Genomic DNA, 19,105 nt, shown 5'->3' on the forward strand with positions numbered 1-19,105 from the left:
TCTCATTTGCCTTCCTACCAGGAGCTGTATGATTGAGGGTTGCACATCATCAGACAGGACACATTAAAATCCTGATGGCTGCAAGCAGCCAGGACAGTTGAGTTAACCATAATCAGCTTCTGACACTCTGGAATGTTCAGTGAAAACCTGATGCAATATCCAGATCTCACTGACATCCAAGGGGCAGAGTTAGACCAGACTGTTACAGTGACATTCAGCATCGTACAAAATTGCACATCAAGTTTGACATTGTATTTCTTACTGGTTTTACTTCCTAGTATTCAAGAAGCTGCGGGATGAAGCAGATTTCCAGAGAAAAGAGTGGCACAGGAAACAAGGTGATAATATGAATACTTACAAGAATCACATATGTGTTAGTCTGTTAAAAGTTTGTTTATATTTTTATATATTAATTTGAAATACATGGGGTTTGTTGTGTTACTTCTGAAGCAGAAATAGGAAAAATAAAACCACATTAAAATATAGCTGTATTCTTGTCAAGTAAAACACATCTTTATTTCAGTTTTCATGAATGCCATTGATGTGACCTTTAAAAATATGCCTGTCATTTCAAACAGGTCCTCATTTTGTGGATAAACTGGGATGGGAAGTCACCGATGAGTGTAATGTGCTGTTGAAATGTAAGGTAAGGGGTGAGGAAAACCCTGAGTACAATATTCAGAGTGCACCACACTGGCCTTCCACCACCTAGATGGTTGGGAGGGGACTAAAGAGAAGCCCTTTGCTTTTGTACTCCCAGCTGGATGTTGGACAATGACAGAGCCTCTGAAGGTTAATCCTGCTGAGGCAACAGCTCATGGCATTTAACAAAATATGTTGGAAAATAGCTTGATTTTCTTTCTTCTGGTATATCAGCCACCCACTCAGAGAAAGGCACCTGAAAAGGAATGGCAAGTCTTTGTAAATACAGAGGTTTATTAATTTGTGGCCTTATGCATGTAGAAATGCCCTGGGCAGGATCAGTTCATTCCCTGGACTCCTTTTCTCTCTCTTTGCATCCCCACTGTTTTCCCTCTTGCCTCCCTCATTTTAAGATGGAGGCCTGCAGTAACTCACTGCAATCAGGTTGTAAAGCTTGCTCTTCTTCTGTGAGAGACCTGAACACCCTAACCCATGGAACAAGCTAACCCAAACTACAACACCCAGCTCCCCTGCTCAGACAAAGTGAATAATTGCCATGTGGTTTTCATCCATTTTAGGTGGCTAATATTAAGAAGGAAACACACATTGTGTGGTACAAAGATGACAGGGAGATTATGGTAGATGAAGAGCATGACTTTAAGGATGGCGTGTGTACTCTGCTGATATCAGAGGTGAGTGACTGTCTTCATTAGCCCTCAGCTGAAATTAGTGTTCAGATGAATTATATGATCTAATCTGGTACTCCAGCAGAACAATTGAGAAAGGAAGTGGGTTTTAAAAATGGAAAAGCTCACAAGGCGTCTGTGTTTTCACTAAAGCAAATGTCTGTCTGTAACTGCTTGTTCAGATTTTCAGGAAATGATGACAGAAGAGATAATAAGCTTGTCACTTCCTTTGCATGTCAATTTAGCAACAGATTGAGACCACATTTCCATTCTGAATAGCATTTGGAAAGTGCTTGTCACTCAGGCTTTCAGAGTCACCAGAGGGGTCTGGTTCATACCCAGCCTTGCAGCAGATTTGGACAGATGTAGGACAAGGTCCTGCATATCAGGACCTCCTGCCAAAGCCCATCCCACCACCCCAGCCAGGAGCAGGGCAGCTGGGAGCACAGGGGCAGCTCCAGACATTGGGTACCTGACTGGGGACAGGGTACAGTTGGGCTCACAAATAAAATCCAGATTTTTCCATAGTAGCTGTTCTGAAAACTGGTTTTATCATTCCAATATTGCAGTTTTCTAAGAAAGATGCTGGCACTTATGAAGTCATACTGAAGGATGACAGAGGAAAGGACACCAGTGAGCTGAAGCTCAAGGACACAGGTCAGTCTGGCTGTGGTCAGCCACACCAGCAGATACCCTGACTGAAGTGGGTTCAGGGTAATGCAGGCATCTGCACGTGTTGCCTTCCTGTGGCTTTGTTCCTCATGCATGCAAGATCACCTGATTAGAAAAACTGAGATTTTACAGTTCAAATAACATTTGTATACAGCTTATTGCATGTGGATTCTGTATAATTTTGGGAGCATACAGTCATTAACACTAAGCAAAATCATAACAGATTTCCTCAGGGGGCCATCAATAAGCTTACAAGTACAGAAAAAAATTACAGAACTAGATAATTTAGAAATATTTTTATTATATTTTGCCAATTACTTAGAGGCCTTTCCACTTATTGTGATTAGTATATTCTTAACATTTCACTCCTATCCATTAGAATGCATATAGATGGGTCAGCATTCCAGCTGAATAGTATCATTTGCAAAAAAAATGTAATATAACATTGTCTTGCTCAGCTGCAGCAGTATTCATCAAGGCTGCACTTAAGTCTGGAAACTGTAAAGTAACAGGTTACATTTCTGCATTACTCATATTTCTAATATGCTTGAAAAGATTGCTTTTTCAAAGACTGGTTTCTCAAACCTTCTGGGGAGAATATTTCAGAGCCAGTACTTGTCCTGCTGTTAACTGTGCTTGAACTGCAGACACAGGGTCTCAGTCTCTGGATTTTATTTCCACAGCTTTTGCAGATCTGATGAATGAAGTATGCAGAAAGATTGGTAAGCACTTAATTCTTTTTTCAAATGAATGACTCATTGTGGCACTCAATGAATGGCTGTATGGCTGCATAAAACCATGTGCTCTTCTTTCAGCTTTATCTGCAACAGACCTGAAAATCCAGAGCACAGCTGAGGGTATCAGACTGTACTCCTATGTTAATTATTATGTGGAAGATTTGAGAGTAGGCTGGGTGCACAAGTAAGTACACAAGAGCTTTGCAAAACCCAGTGCAATTTTGGTTTCATAGATTCAGAAAGAACCTGGATATGCAAGAGAGATGAGGCCCAGTTTCCTCTCCTCTCTCATCAGTCCTTATCTCACTTGAGTTTGTTTCAGTCAATTACATTCACAGGAAATCAGTACCAGAGTCAGATGTGGTGGTTCCAGGCCCTCCTGTTGTTCATGAAAAGCAGTCCCATTCCATGGGATGCCAGCAGGGTTGTGCTGCTTTAGAGCACTTCCCACCTGCCCAGTGGGAGCTGCATCTTTCCCTGACTCACTTTTAAGGAAATATATGCAAATATAACCCAAGAGACCGTCAGGCTTCAGAAGAGAGTCAGAAGGGTTCAGAGATACCTGCCCTGGAGATCTGCTTGTCTAGAAGCCACAATTCAGTGGAACTGGGGCAAGCAGGCATATCTTCTTAATGCATGGCTTCATTTTCAGGAGGCAAAGCAAATTCCAGCATGTGCCCGGGGCAGTAAAATCCAGACAGCCCCTGCTGCAAGCACTACAAACCTAACCAAGACAGACAGAAGAACTGAGATTTTAAGAAAGAATTTGAATGCCCAGTTCCCCATAAAATTAATGGGAGTTGCACATCTAAATCTATGAGACAGCTTTGAGATCTCAGCCAGCACAAACAGCTAGCACTGGAAAACCCAGAGAAGTAAACAACAGAAGTAAACAACTTAGATCAATTCAAATCCATTAATACTGTTTTTGCTGTTTCACTTCCTGTGGACATGGCAGTAAGTCTGTATGATGGAATCTGAATTACTGATCTCTCAATCAGACTCATGTAAATGAGGCACAGAATACCCAGGATGTGCTGTAGCAGGCTTGCTGTAATTATTGGCACTGATGTTAACCAGCACCCTGTCAGAGAAATGAAAGCAATTTGAGCCCTTCTTGTTTCTTGGCCCCCATTTTGACCTGGTATCATCAAAAGTCCCAAGTATTTCAAATAAGTGCAAGAGAATATGAAGTATCCTGGGTCCCCCCCTACTCTTTCCCTCTTTCTCCATTTCATTTTTAGAAACTTGTTTCATCTTGAAGCATGTCAAATTAATCTAGATTTTTTTTTTCCCTCCCATGCATTCAAAGTTATCAGTTTAAAGATATCAGGGAAATTAGAAGCTTATTTATTGAGAAAAATATCTTGTGCCTCATCCAGGGAAATTAACTGCTTAGCTTGGAAGCTAATAAATTGATTTTTGAGAGATTGGGGGTGTTGGGTTTTTGGGTTTTTTGCTTTGTTATCTGCTTTTTTAATGGAAGAATATATGCTTATGTCAAAATGTGTTTAAAATCCAAACATAGCAGAGATCAGAAATTATTTCAACTGGGCAAACACCATTTCTAACAAAAGTGGGGTTTTTTTGTAGATACAGCCCTGTATACTTTTGTTTTACCCAGGCAGAAATAAAGCATTTATGGATGCCTGAGCTACCCTTTAGAGATCTGGCTTTTAGACCTGTAGAGCTTTTCTGTGGCTCAGGTCATAGACTGAGATGTATAATTTTTCTGCAAGCTCTGAGGATAGCTGAACCTTCAAGAGGGAGAGGCTGTCACTCCAGTTATGCCCAGCTGGCTCACAACTTCAGCAAGGATTTGACTTCACAAGTTTCAGAATATGGTGGCACACCACAGCATCTTGGAAATCATTTAATAACTCCAGATGTGCTCAGTGACTCAACATGAGCAAACCCTTTTTATACTCCAGTGAAGCAAAAGGTAACATTGTTTGTGCTTTTCAGTGATACCCAGATTAAGTTCACAGACCGAATGAGGACTGGTGTCACCGGGGAGCAGATCTGGCTGCAGATCAATGAGCCAACTCCACAGGACAAGGGCAGATACACAATGGAACTCTTTGATGGCAACACAACGCACAAAAAGGCCGTGGATCTTTCTGGGCAAGGTGGGCATTCCCTCTGCTGACATCCTTGCTGTGGCAGTGTACTGTGGGGGCATCTACAGCAGGGTCTTCTACAGGCCTGTCACACTTTGGGGTCTGTGTGCACCCACCAGTCTGGCATTTTTTGTAGGCACTGTGCCAACCAAGCCTGACAAAGTTAAGAAGCAATTTTGGATAATACTCTCGGGCACACAGTGTAACTCTTGGGAATGGTGGTGTGCTGGACTGGGAGTTGGACTTGATGATCCTTGTGGGTTTCTTCCACCTCAGCTTACTCTGTGATTCTGTGACTTGTTCTCCCCAACCCATGCCATTTGTTTTCCTCAACCTGTGCTCTCAAGTAATAAAATACAAACTGCGTTTTTCTATTCAAAGTACCCACTTACAGTTTGCCTGCTGAGATGCCAGCCCAGTTTCTGAGCTATTTTACAAAACCCCTTGTGTTGCTGGCATTGATTGGCAGTTTTAAATATGAGTTGCAGCACTGAATGCCTTCTGTGTGTCTTTTCTTCCAAGGAATATTTGGAAGGAGGAAGTGAGGGACGAGTTTGTTCCGATATTTTCCTACCATACTTCTTTGATGAGTGCAATAAAACTCCTTCTTCAGAGATGCCAGACCTCTCACCAGCATGAGGAAGGACTGTTAGGGGAACAATTTGGATTGACCTTTGAAAGCTTTTACTCTGAGAGACCTCTAAGGTCCTAGAGAACAGATTAACTCCTTCCAAACTGCTCTTTCCATTCCCAGCTGTTCCCATCCCTGAAGTTTCACTTTTTGTTTGCAAGCCCTGTGGAAGGGTGATAACATTTTAATCATTTCCACGCTGTTCCTTCTGTACTCTATCTCCCCTTTCTAGGAAAAGACATTTTTTCTTCCCTTTCAAAGCAGGAGAGGTTGATGGCAGCTTAGCCTGAATTTACAAAGGAGACAATACTTTGTTGTTTGCTTTGCTCCTAGCCATCAGTGTGATGCTTCAAGCAGATGTAAAAAATACTTGGAAAATCATATCTCTTGTATTCCATGAAACAGTGGTCTCTGAAGTGGGTGTGTGCAAGATGACCCAGTGTGCTTCACTGGGACAGCAGGAAGGATATACCAGAACTTCACTTGTACACATTTACACAAGCTATAAATAAATATACACACAGGGAGGCACATGCTCAAAATAATTTTAGATAGGGATGTATCGTATAAAAAGTTTGGAAGGTCATTGCCATAATCTCTCATTTAGGTGATGTATTGTGCATTTCTTCCTCTCTTTTGTGAAATTACTTCAGCCTACTACTTTCTTGCCCGTCCGTCTTAAAGCCTGACTTCTAGAAGAAAAAAGAATATTTATGCATTCATATGTATGTATAATAGCTGCCATATACCAGATGGCCTTTATCAGTTGAACCATTCAGCATTTTAGTTTGTACAATGCACAAATTAAATTTATTATATCTACATTTTAAATTTATTAATTTTAAATTTAAACTTGTGTGATGATTTATGTCTGAAAATACATTTTTCCTCTTTACACAGCATTTGATGAAGCCTTTGCTGAGTTCCAGAGACTAAAGTAAGTATTATGTCATCTGAACACAGTAATAGCAGCCATAAAGTAATAACTGTATTTGTTTGTTTTGTGCTGGAGATAACTTTATCTTGTGAAACAAGTCCCAGTTATACAGAAGCCCATAGGAGTTTTGCATGTGACTTCTTTGGTGCAACTCTTATATGACAGTCAGGTAGCAAAGAAAACGCTGTATAGCCAAGCAATGAGAGAGATTGTCCTTAATAGATTAAAGGCAGTTAAAAAGATAATCTACTTTTCAATCACTCTAAGTAAACCTTAACTAAAATTGGACTTTCCCTTTGTTTCTTTCAACTCCAGGCAAGCTGCAATTGCAGAGAAAAGTAAGTAGGCCTTCTTTGACAATAGTTGCAATAAACTGTTCATGAAGCTTTTCTTCCTCCCCAGGAAGGTTGTGTGTTGGGAAAGAGAGGGCATGTAGGCATGTATTTATGCATATGCTCATTCTAAAATGAGTTTGTCCTTACACCAGAAAGAAGTAAGTGACCCTTTGTTGATTTAATATTGGTGCACTTTGCAGCTATCATATTATTCTTATGGGTTAGGTTGATTTTTCTCATCTAAGCTCCTGTTTTCAATATCAGTTAGCCTTCTCTAAAAATTAACTTTATTGCTGGGATCTTTCATGCATGTTCTCTGCAAAAAAGTCTCTTGGTTTTCAAAGATGGAGAAAATAATTTTGCTTGTTTAAATGCTCTAAAATGTCAAATGGCTCTGCATTACTTACCGAAATGGGTAAGAAAGCAACAGTAGCTTTTGAATTGCTTAGTCTCCTCACACTTTTGCCTGCATGTCAATTCCAACAGAGCAACTAAAACAGAAGCGTGTATTAGCTACTTAAGGAGTAAGTTATTAAGCTTTAACTTGAATTATTAAACTCATTATCCTCCCCATTACAAAAGAAGCTGTGGAAAAATGAATTGTTCCACTGCAGATGACTTTCAGACCTGCATAAAAATGAGGACAGAGCTGGCGTTTGAAAAGCTCTTTATGAAAAATGCATAGAGAGAAAGAGCAAGGCTCGGATATGGAGAGTCAGCCCCACAAGTCCCAGCTGAGACAGTGCCAGGGGGTCAGTGATTGCCCTGACCTTTACTTTCTGACCCTGGGCTATCTGTAAGGCGCTGGCATGTGAGCTGTCATAGCACAGTCCCTTTCCTGCTCTCCTCAGGCTGTTATCTCTGTGCTCCAGAGCACGGCTTTTACAGAACGCTCTGGAGAGGAACATTCTGTACAGTCATTTCCTTCCTCTGCCAGGCTCCACCCAGACATGTAACGAACAAAATCCATACTCCAGGATAAGTGCACTAAAGCCTGCATGGGATTGGCTTATTTGTATTTGACTAAGATTTCTGTGGGACTCTTGAGTTTAAAACTACATCAATCCCATTTACACACAGGTGGTGGAACTTCACTGCTGTCACTGAGACTGAAGTCTGTCTTTGTATGTAGATTAAAAGCCAATCTCCAGCACTTTACCAGGTGTCATTCATTTCCCTTTGGACACCCAACGTTTTTAGTTTACTACAGTAAAAATTTTGAGCACCAGATCTCAAAAATGTAAATCTTTTTTTGTGCACTCAGAATTAAAACTGAATTGATGTCAAAGTCTGCAGGACATGGCAGGTGTACTTTAATTCCTCTCTGTAAGTGATTGACACCAACTATTAACACATCTTTTGCTGTGAATTCAACATTTTTTCAAGTCCAAATGGTGTGCTAAAAATGCTGGATAGTTGTCTTCTCTCACAGATATCAGAGACAAGTTGTACATAAATAAGACAAAAGGAAAGAACTAGAAGGGAAACAGAATCCAGCATACAGTTGATTTTGAGACGCTAAATAAAATTACTCTTTATTTCCAGATCGTGCACGGGTACTTGGAGGTTTGCCCGATGTTGTCACCATCCAGGAGGGCAAGGTACAGTAAATTAACTGAAGCTTTACACAACACCCCAACAGCTTGAATGCCTTTTGATGATGGGAAAATATTCACTTTTTTAAATTATTTTTTAAGATGCCATCTTTAAAACCTGCTACATTATTTATTCATCCCCTACCTTCTGTACATAATTCAATGGACTTGCACAGATGGGTTTATGTATTCAGGGCAGTGTCTTTTCTTAAGAATTAGATAAAAGTGAGATGACAATGTGAGTTGGGACTAAAACTCCTTATATAACCAGCTCTTTAAAAATTCATGCACAGGTTTCACAGTTAGATTTTTTTTTCTTGCAGCAGGGCATCAGGAAAATTTAACTCTTTTTTTCACATGGAAGCCAGTCATTCCATGTCTTCTGCAGTTAACTGCCTTGCAATGTGGCATGGTAATCACACCTGTAAAGGGTGGCTTTTAAATGGTGTAAAAGGAGTAAACCACTATAACTCAATTCTCACCCAGCCAATAGGAGGAAAAATTCTCTATTTCATCAGGGTAAAGGAGAAGGAAGTTAAAATAAGTCACTGGTGGTGTAGTGGATTATATTAGGAGAATTTAGCAGAAAGATTGTGGTAAGGCACTCCCATAGGAGCATTGATGCTTGAGCACAGAACAGAGGACCCAGAAAGTGAGTTCTCAACCTCACATTTTCCCAGCACACTGCTTCTACAACTTGCTGTTTAATAGCACTGAGACCAAGAAGGGCCTGCTCTTCACCTCCTGCTGCTCTGCCACAAGCCAGTCCCTCTTCACGAAGGTGCAAACAGTGAAATAGGGCATGTGAATGTCACTGAAAACCTGTGATGTGACAACTGCAGTAAGGCAGCTTCCTGGCATTTCTGGCTTTATCTGTCAGTAGGTCAGCTGGGTTAAAAGAATTTGATTATAAGCTCTGCAGAAGTGTTAAGAATCTAAAATCTCATTCTGAAACGCTTAACAATGTGAGATACAGCCAAGGAGATAGTAGACTGCAGCAGTTCTGGGAAAATCAAGTATGTTGACATTACAAAATAAAATTCTTTAACAGATTTAGCAGTTTGAGAAATGCTGTAATGTAAGAAACACTCGTGTGAGCATTGCAACTGCAGATAGAAACACAAAGGAACAGAATGAATTAGCAGATTCTCAGCTAAGCAGTGCTTGGAGGTGTGATTCTCATAATGCTTTGGCAGGGTGTAAACCTGGGTGTAAACGATTACCAGTTTTAAGCTTTCAGCCAAAAGATAGTTGATATGAACTTGTGTGTGAGTTCACTGAAGCAAAATGTGTAGTGTTTATAAAACAAGTTTGTAAAAAAATGAGTTGCAAAATCTTACCCAGACACGTTGTCCTTGACAGCAAGGACATTCGTAACGTTTGAATACACGGCTGAAATACTCCCAGAACTCGAGACAGATATCCTTGACCTTATGTTTCTTGATTTAGTAGAGGATCATTTTGAGTGGGACAGAGAGTGATCAGGGAAAACAGAGCTGGTTTGGGTGGTGCTGGCTCATCTGTCTGTTGTTTGCATATATGCTGGAGAGAGGAGAATGCAATTCTCTGTTGTGTAACTCACACAAATTGCACAATCATTGAGGATTTTGTAAAACACCAAATGAGGTAGTAGAGGTCTGGCAAGCTTTGATTGTGAATTCTAGTGCCACCATAACCACAGACTTGTATGAACAGATTGGTGTCCCAAGACTAACTTCCAAGCATGAACATATCTGAAATTTAAATTTAGAATTGTGACTGTGATGCTATTTATTAGCTTTTTACATGTGAGCTGAAGGGTATGGATGAGAACGAATGAACTGTGTTTACTGAGTGTTAATCAAATAGCATTCCAGATGGCCTAAGAGGCTTCCACTGATAAACATAAATGCTCCTCAGCAGTGTGGTATAATTGGAAAAGGCTCAGTGTCAGTTCACATTAGGGAGGAATCTGACCTGACAGAGAATGCCAGCATAAGTTTTGTGTCCAGCCGGGCAACTTAACCTAAGTGGCTGTTTTAATGAAAGCCTGTAAATGAGTGAAGAGGCTTAGGATTCTGATAGGCACTTTCAGACAGAGAAGAAACATGTTAACATCCTTCTTCCCACCAACTCACTATTCTACCCTTCTGCCAGGGGTGTAGATCCTCACAGATAGGCTGGAAGAAGGGAGCAGATTTCCTTGACTGAGCTGCTTCAAACCATTCACCAAACCATCCATGACTGTGACTCTGTGCTGATATGAAAGAAGAATGGCAATACTTGAAATGCAATGACACATTTCTCTCTGCCACCTGTACTACCTTACTTATGGTAATCTACATTAAAAGGCAGAAGAGGTAGTGAGGGGCACAAAGGGTCTGGACTTGCAGCTGCTCCTTGCCTCAAGTGAATATGCCTCAATGCCCTGGGCCCAGGAGTATAGGGCACACTTTTTTTACCATCAGGTTGATCACCCTGTATTATAATCAAGGGTTTCAGTGAGTAATAAATATATACATGAGCAAAGAAAATCTCTTGCCCAAAGAACAGAAATCCAAAACAGATAGGTGTGGTCACAGTGAACAATCATTTCTCCTTGGCTATGGAATTACCTTCCAGAAAACCAAAGATCTCTCCATCTACACAGTGAATTATAAGACACATCTCTGCACATTATTAGATGGAAAATACAGAGTTGGGAACAGAATCACATCATATCAAATAGGAGCTAGTGATGCAAGGTTAAGAAAAATGTAGCTATTTTAAGGAATGATTTAGAAGAAGAAAAGAATCATCACTGCTGCTTGAATCTCTTTGAATTATGGAGCATGACACCATTTCGAACACCCCAGCTTTGAATGATGCCACTACTGGAGCTGTATGGACATGGATATCAGCTCATTAGCACAGTGGTGGAGTGGCAGCTGGAGCCACTTCGTGCTAAGGTCTTGCTTGCTTGAGAATCAGGAGACAATAATAAAATATTGAGCACCTGAAGGGGTCCATATGTATTGCTGGCTAAGGATGAGGGCATGTTTGTATCCAGAGTGATAAGGAAGAAGGGGAGATGTAAAACCTCTGGTTTCCCACTGGTTTTTCAAAAGGAAGGACTGATTTGGCAATCGAAACCACATTCACACTGGTGGCTACAGGAGAAGGGAGTCAACAGCCCCACATGGTCACCAGCTGTAGGTGCTGCAGGAAATCAGATAGAGCCCCTTTCCACCATGCCATAACCACCTCTCCCTTGCAATCTGCCCTCCTTCAGTGCCAACAATTACGTGTTGTTGATAGAGGAAAGACTTCCTCTTCCCTTTTGCTCTCATTTTGGTTCTTATGTTGGGCACGTTGGGGTTTTTATTTTGTTCTCAGAGATATCAACACCTTTCACTTTCATAGAGGTATCATTTTTTCTGTCCACTCATTTCAGTAGCCTTCCAGGCATCTCCCTTTTGTTCCATCTTCCACTATCACACTACCAGATCAGATGCAGTGAGTTGGAGGGAAGGTTGGGAGACACTTGATTCCAGTCAAGTCAAATCTTGTCTATTCCTTATTTATCACTTGGTCCATTCCTAATGAAGCACTGAAGAACGATTTCTTTCAGTATAAGTTCTTCAATTTCCAGTCCAGTTAGATTCCCCTTTAAACAGCACTTTAAATTTAGACCAGTGTACTATCCAATATTTACATATAAATAAATTCCTTCCTAAAAAAAGCTCCAGAGAAAGGCCCATGTACCACTGAATTGTCACATGAACTCTTTTCACATTTGACTCTCTACGTGATACTCACTTTTGCAAATATTTTTGAGAAGACTGTCAAAGAGCATAGTGACTGGAGGAGGGGAGCATTTACATGTATCATTACCTCCCAAAAATGAACTTTTTGGCTGACAAGAAAAAAAGAAAGCCTGTTCAAAATGTGCCCAAGAGACTCACAAGTCTGCTGAAGTAGAAAAAGCTGCCAGTGACCTCTCCAACAATATCATTCTCTAGCAATGAAGATAATTCCTACAGGCTGATGGGACTGAATTCAGTCCTCAGGAGCAGTACTAACATCAAAGGGAAATACTTACACGAGCACCAAAGAATGAGTAAACCCTGTATTGATTTCAGTTAAAAATAGCTTTTCAGAAGTGCATAAAACACTTCAAGTCTGTTAGAAGAGCTGTCAGGGCATAGTTTAAAATTATTCCAAATTAAACAAAACATTCCAGGGCCACTTGTTCTTAGTTATCTAAAAAAGCAAGCACACTTTCTTTACTGACAGGATACATATACATATACATATACATATACATATACATATACATATACATATACATGTACATGTACATGCACATATATATGTATAGTGAACTTAATGTGAACAAAACCATCTCACAGTTCATTAAAATCTCATTTCAGGTCTAACACACAAATGCAGGTAATATCTAATTTTATATTAAAAAATACACACGGAGAAACCTCTGCTAATGATTATGAGAGTAGAGAAGAAGGTCCATAAAATATTGAAAGGTTTTAACGGCATTTTTGAATTGAGTTCCTTCTTTTCCTTTATGAAAGAGAAGAGTGACATAAATTATTGATTACTGATGATGGTATGCATCCCTTTACTAAAAGCAGGAAGCTAAATGGGAAGTTGGAATATTTGGAGAGTCAGGCATTAAAAAACACAGAAAATATTTACTGACTCGTAATTCCTTTGCACTTTTTCTATAGGCACTTAATCTTTCTTGCACTGTCTGGGGAGACCCAACCCCAGAGGTCTCATGGCTGAAGAATGAAAAATCATTTGTATCAGATGCCAATTGCATCCTGAAGTTTGAATCTGGAAAAAATGTCAGCTTTTCTATTTCTACTGTGTCCACACAAGACTCTGGGAAATACAGCATTGTGGTGAAGAACAAGTATGGTACAGAGACCAGCGACGTCACTGTAAGTGTGTACATACCTGAGGAAGAGAGAGAGTCTGAGCAAGAGAAAAAGCAGTAGGATAAAATGAAAGCATGAATTTAAGTCTAGAAGACAGAAATACAGAGATTTTGGTTGTTAGGCTGATATAATCCATGTGTGTAAATGGCTTTCTGCTTTAGCAGGCAGCCTTGGATTTTTCCATTCACTTCACATTTGCTTCTAATACACTTATTTATGCCAGGGAAAACAGGGCCTTTCCTAAATGTTTTCTTACTGCTAACTTCACAGAAATTGTAGTATTTTAAGCAAGGCCAAGTGCATGCTGTCTGTAAACACATGCCCACCGTTTGACACTCTCCCTGGAGCATCTGGAAGGAAAGGGTCAAGAATTGTTTCAGTGGAAGCAACTAATGAGGTAGATGGAAAGATCAAAAATGATCGGGGTGTATTTGAGCAGGAAGTTAGGATTTGTTCCAGCTTTGGTAAAGCAGTATAAATGGAATGTGTTAGACCATGGAGAAATGATTGCTGGATTTTGTCTGTGTTAAGGCCTCTTTGTATTGCTGTGTTTATTTAGTGAGGCCTTAATATGGGTGCCATTTGCAGCCCTAAATATTGTTTAATCTGCCCAAACAGGGTAACAGTACTGTAACATAAATGAAAATAAGGCTTAGGAGGCCAGGATGATAATATATGTGTGTGTGTGTCTGTAAAAGTGTATGAACTCTGCTCTATGTTCACAAATAAACTGAATTCACTTCTTTCCTTCCATCACAAGCTTGTTTCACTGTGTCTTGTTTTATTAGTCACAGCTCGTGTAGTTGTGCACAGTATCTTAAGTGTCTTAATGCCTTCACCACTGTAATTACCTCCAGCCTCCCTTTAGATCTCTGTTAATCTTCACTTTGCTGTTTGCAAGGAAACCACAATGGCATCTCTTCACACCTCTCTGTCCAGACCTTCACTGCATCACGTCTTAAGTCAACAAGGTATTTTTGTAAATTCTGTCACAGGAGTAGTCCTATGCTTTTCAATGCACCTGGGTAGGAATTCTGATTTAAGGGTGATATGTAAGTATTTTGTTAGATAGAAAAGTCAGTTAATTTCATACAAACTTAACACTGGATATTCAGAAATAACATATTTTATAAAGATATTTTAAAGCTACAAAAAGAATCTTCACTGTAACACCAAAAAAATTTTTTTTTTGGTTGCACAAAAATGTTTCAAAGGAAAAAAAATTTGTCCAGATCTTTGAATGCACTTAACACAGATTTAAAACTCCATGTCTGTTATTTTACAATGCCAATTATTATACCAGAGCTGAGGAAAAGCAACAGAACCTGCTGGACATATGTATGATATGTACATGTGATAACATATGTATAGGATAGGATTAGAAGCAGTAGTGAGCCCAATTAGGAGAGCAATGTCTCATGTCAATAAATGTTTTCATTACTAGTCTCACAACAGCACAATTCTTTGCATCAAAATCTAAAGAACTAACATACATATTTTCAGTCTAATTATGATCTGTGTGCACCTTTCACATCTCTCTCCTGTCTTTTCTAGCCCCTGTGACTGCAGAAATAGTGCTGCAGTCCCAGGCACTCACTTTGGTGCAGTACTGGTATTTCTGTCAGGATGCCACCACTAAGTGTTGTACAGTTAACACTCACTTAAACCCTTCCCATGTGAAGTTTACTGTCAGGTGGAAGCATGAAGGAATTCTTAATGGTTCAGGTAAAAATAGACTCAACACAGATACCAACGGTGAAAATGCCAATTTTAGCAATTTCTTTTTTTTAAAAAATCATAAATCAGTTTCTATAAAGGGCTAATGATTATTATCCTAGTCTTATAAAAGTAATCCATATTTATATCAGTTTTATGAACTACTGAAACACGTTAGCATGTGCCCAACTTTAGTGCATGTGCCTGCACTAATAGTATCACTAGTTTCAAGGAACATGTTAAGTTTATCTGGTATAAATCTCTTTTTCTTCCAGAACAGATTTCACATCACAGGGAATTTGAAAATGAAATTATGCAAAAACAATGTGGTTTTAGTGTTTCAAATAAACAGTATGTGTTTACATAGCCTTATCTCCTAATATATTTAACACTCAAGCATCAAAATTGATGACATTATTGCATTTTTAAGGTGTGTGTAATTATGTCCTTTAATGAATCAACATCTGTCACCAAAAAAGGTTCAGATTATCTAGCCATAGCAGCTGAGTAAAACAAACAAAGTAACAAGGCTTAATTTTTAAATTTCAAAGTACAATCATGAGAAGATCTGTAATTTGAGATAGAGCAAGTTTCCCGAGTTTAAAAGACTAATCCAATTTTTTTTAAAATTTTTCTTAGTAGGGCATGAAGCCAATTTAAAGATGATGAGCAGGTCGCTCCATCTTTGTCGCATGACATACCACATACAATAACAGAGTCACAGCTCTTCCATCCTCCAGAGTGCAAACAAGAATATGACCTGCTCTCTGCAATACCTGATATTTATTACTCAGTATTGTTTTTAATAACACTTACATTTTGGCAACAGTTTATTTCTACTACTTCATTTTCAAAAATCTGTTGTCCTGCCTCCCTCCTTTAGGCAGAACAGCCAGGGAATACAAGTGGGTCACCTCCCAGGTAACAGTCTGGATTCTACTTTGCTTTGCTTTGGCAGATGTATGAGTCCCTGAAAGTTAGAGTAATAAGTTGCTTTGAAAGGTGCTGCTTCCAGGGATTCAGGTATGGTGGTTTCAGGCTGAATTTGTGATGCATCCACATGTCTGGCTTGTGCACGTTTTGTTCTTGCTTTGCTTCAGGTGCTTGTGATGCCTGTGTCAGGGCAGACTGACACAGTCCAAGGACACAATCAAAATAACAAAACTGTATCTAAAAAGAAAAAAGCAACAACAACAAGCAAACAGAAGGAAGGGGGAAAGAAAGGTAAGAGTGTTTTCACTGTTAAGAGTCTTCTATTCCAATCAAAAAATTGTTAAATTGTTAAATTGTCATGGAGTTAATTCTCTGTGCCAATCAATATTTCATAGGTCCCAATGAATCAAGTTTACCATATGTATGCTCTTAATCAACAACAGATGCAAAGTATGAATTACCAGGTTAGGCCTAAGTGAAAGAGACTTAAATCAATATTTTTAAACCACCTTTTCCATTGCAAGTTGTCACCTTGACTATTCTGGCTGATGGAAGTTTTTGAAGTCCTAATAAATACTTCTAAATTTCTGAATGCAGAGGAAAGACTTTGTAAGCATGCATACATACACATATGATGTTATTTTCCAAAGTGAGACTCATTTCAGCAGCTAGATGTTGGATATTTCACCAAAAATAAGGCCTTGCTGATTCAGGGACTCTAAATGCCTAAGTCTTTTAGAAAACCCTGACTGTTTAGCCACTTGAGATTAATCAATTACCCTCTCCTAGTTTTATGTCCATATTAAATGGTAAATTTGGAGTTATAAGTGACCATTTTTTGTCTCATTTAGAGAAAGTGTAGAAAATTAAAACCCTGGTGATTCAGTATTCTCATGTGTTACTTGTATATTATTTTATACTCTTATTTTAGACTCTTGCTGTAGAATTGCTATTTGGACAATGATTTATTCTTCATAATTACATCTCTCTCCTACAGAGCATTTTAGCTGCAAATCAGTCTTAAATTCTGACAATATCAGAACACCTGTTTTACATATTTTTTCCGAAGTATTTTTCTTTGTACACAGGCTGTAGACATGTTATACAATTTCTGACAGAACATTTTATACTTTTGATTCCCACCCACCCCACCCCCCACTTCTATTTGCTCCTAAGGCAAGAACAAATATTTCTTACCCTATTGCCTTACTGTTATGGTAGACTTTTCTGAGCAGTCCTGTAAATTAGATGACTTAAGCAGGAAACTATTATTTCTGTACCTGTAAATGTTTTCTAGTATCTACCTCTTAATCATTTTAATTAGAGACCATAAAGAGTTGGGCTTGGTTGTTCCATAAGAAGTATTATGTGTGAATCTCTTTATATGGGTAGGGAAAGAGGAAAAGAACATGATAAGGTCATAACCAATGTGAAAGAAATGTTGCTGAGCACAGTAAATAATATTACTGAAGATTACTCAGAAATTTTATTACTTCTCCTAAATCAGATTTTATTAAGCCACACATAGAAGAAATTACTGCTACAGAAGAGAAACCTGATCCAAATGAAATACCCCCTGTGGAAACAGAAAAGGATACAAAAAGCAACCAGCAAGCAGCAAAGAAGACTTCTGGAAAAGCAGGAGTAGCAGAAAAGATGCTTCAACCCACGGAAAGCTTGGATAGGCAGGCAAAGAAACCACCCGAAAAAGCAGCCTTGGGTAAACCCCACTGAACTTCAATGAAGAATATGATCCTGTCACAAACTTGACATTTCATGTGTGGTATCTTAACCATAATATTTTAACATCGAATTTTATTAATAGGAGTTTTTTTGTAACGTTTGTAATATTTCCTAACCATAAATTTAAATGCATAGTAGCTGGGCATTTATGTTTCAGTACCAGATAGCTGCACTGCAAGAATTTCTAAGTATCTGAATAATGAGACATATACTGTCAATGTGAATTTAATTAGCAAAAAATGTCCATTATAAGCAGAGTTCATTGGAGCAAATCCTGCCCAGAACTGACATATTTACTACAGTGTAAAAGAATATTGGTATCAGTTACACAGATGTGTTTATCAATATTTATAGGCCTTCACACCTTGAGGCAGATTCTGCTGGCTTTTTAAAGGAAATTATATATACAGCCCTATTCATGCCATGTGGACTTTTCCCCATGACCAGTTTGGCCACAGTGGAAGATTTCCAAAACAGATCTCCTATGGATGCGGGTGGGGGGGTGGGACATAAGTTGTTTTCTTTCAATCCAAGTTTCTTTCATGCAAACCTGCTCCATGAGGTGGATCAGGACCACATCTGGCCATTTCCTATCACCAAGACTCACATGACTGCTTTCTAGTCTTCTCCACTTCATTAACTCCCTCAAAGCCTTCATGTTTTACTGTGGATATAGCATTAACCCATGAAGTATCAGCTGCCCCACGTGCTCATTTTCCTCCACAATTTTTGCCACAGCACTCAGATTTCTGGTAAAGCCACTGCTCTTCTTCCTCAGAGGCTTAGCCCAAGACTATCCCTTCTTCCACTCACTATCATCATATCCACTGGTTTATTTTAAGAGTGTAGCTTTGTGGCCATGTAAGTAAGGAATAAATGCAAGGCAAGAATCTCTGCATTAAATCATTGCTGTGCTCATTCACATTCATTACTGTGTTCATTCACATGTTTATGTACTGAAGATATAAGAAAATATGACTCATTTGCAAATGCTTAGATACCATGGAAGAAGCAGAGTTCAAGCTGAAAAACAAACCAATAAAAATAAAGGTCAGAATTCATTTTGTTGCTATGTGAGCTGAGTTCAACTTGAGAGTGACCAGAAGCTATAAAACATAAGAAATTAAAATAAGATATTTTAATTACCAGGAAAATATTTCTACTGTTTTCAACTCTAAGAAGGCTCAATCATATTGTATTGTCTTTTTCCAGATGGATTATTGATGAAAAGTCACTGAATTCCACTGTATTTCTAGGTGCTGGATCTATGATTAATGTAGAAATACTGAAAACATAAGAAATACCAGTTTCTACTCCATCCTTATAGAACTGTTAGCATAAGAAAGCAAAGACTCTCAATAGCATGTGAATGCATAGAAGTCAGGATGATGATATCCCAGATGAGAAGAAATTAATTTCCTTCTAGTAGAATTCAAAAA

At 39.0% G+C, this 19,105-nt stretch overlaps 1 protein-coding gene across 4 annotated transcripts in view; it reads left to right on the top strand.

Annotated features, from left to right (window-relative positions):
- MYOM1 (myomesin 1) overlaps window positions 1-18,727 on the top strand; it is a 72,667-nt gene extending 53,940 nt beyond the window's left edge. For 3 of the 4 annotated variants that reach the window (XM_079300706.1, XM_079300707.1, XM_079300708.1), the window contains 13 exons: window positions 279-338; window positions 579-646; window positions 1,221-1,334; window positions 1,898-1,985; window positions 2,684-2,722; window positions 2,816-2,921; window positions 4,703-4,866; window positions 6,389-6,425; window positions 6,741-6,763; window positions 8,306-8,361; window positions 13,062-13,277; window positions 16,091-16,214; window positions 17,431-18,727. In XM_079300706.1, the coding sequence (XP_079156832.1) occupies window positions 279-338; window positions 579-646; window positions 1,221-1,334; window positions 1,898-1,985; window positions 2,684-2,722; window positions 2,816-2,921; window positions 4,703-4,866; window positions 6,389-6,425; window positions 6,741-6,763; window positions 8,306-8,361; window positions 13,062-13,277; window positions 16,091-16,214; window positions 17,431-17,657 (1,322 nt within the window). In that variant the 3' untranslated portion in view covers window positions 17,658-18,727. Of the gene's footprint in view, window positions 1-278; window positions 339-578; window positions 647-1,220; window positions 1,335-1,897; window positions 1,986-2,683; window positions 2,723-2,815; window positions 2,922-4,702; window positions 4,867-6,388; window positions 6,426-6,740; window positions 6,764-8,305; window positions 8,362-13,061; window positions 14,034-16,090; window positions 16,215-17,430 lie in introns of those variants that run through there. The other variant, XM_079300709.1, reaches the window with a different exon arrangement.
- The last annotated feature ends 378 nt before the right edge of the window (window positions 18,728-19,105 follow it).

Source organism: Erithacus rubecula (assembly GCF_903797595.1).
Source record: "Erithacus rubecula genome assembly, chromosome: 3".
NCBI classification, from domain to species: Eukaryota; Metazoa; Chordata; class Aves; order Passeriformes; family Muscicapidae; genus Erithacus; species Erithacus rubecula.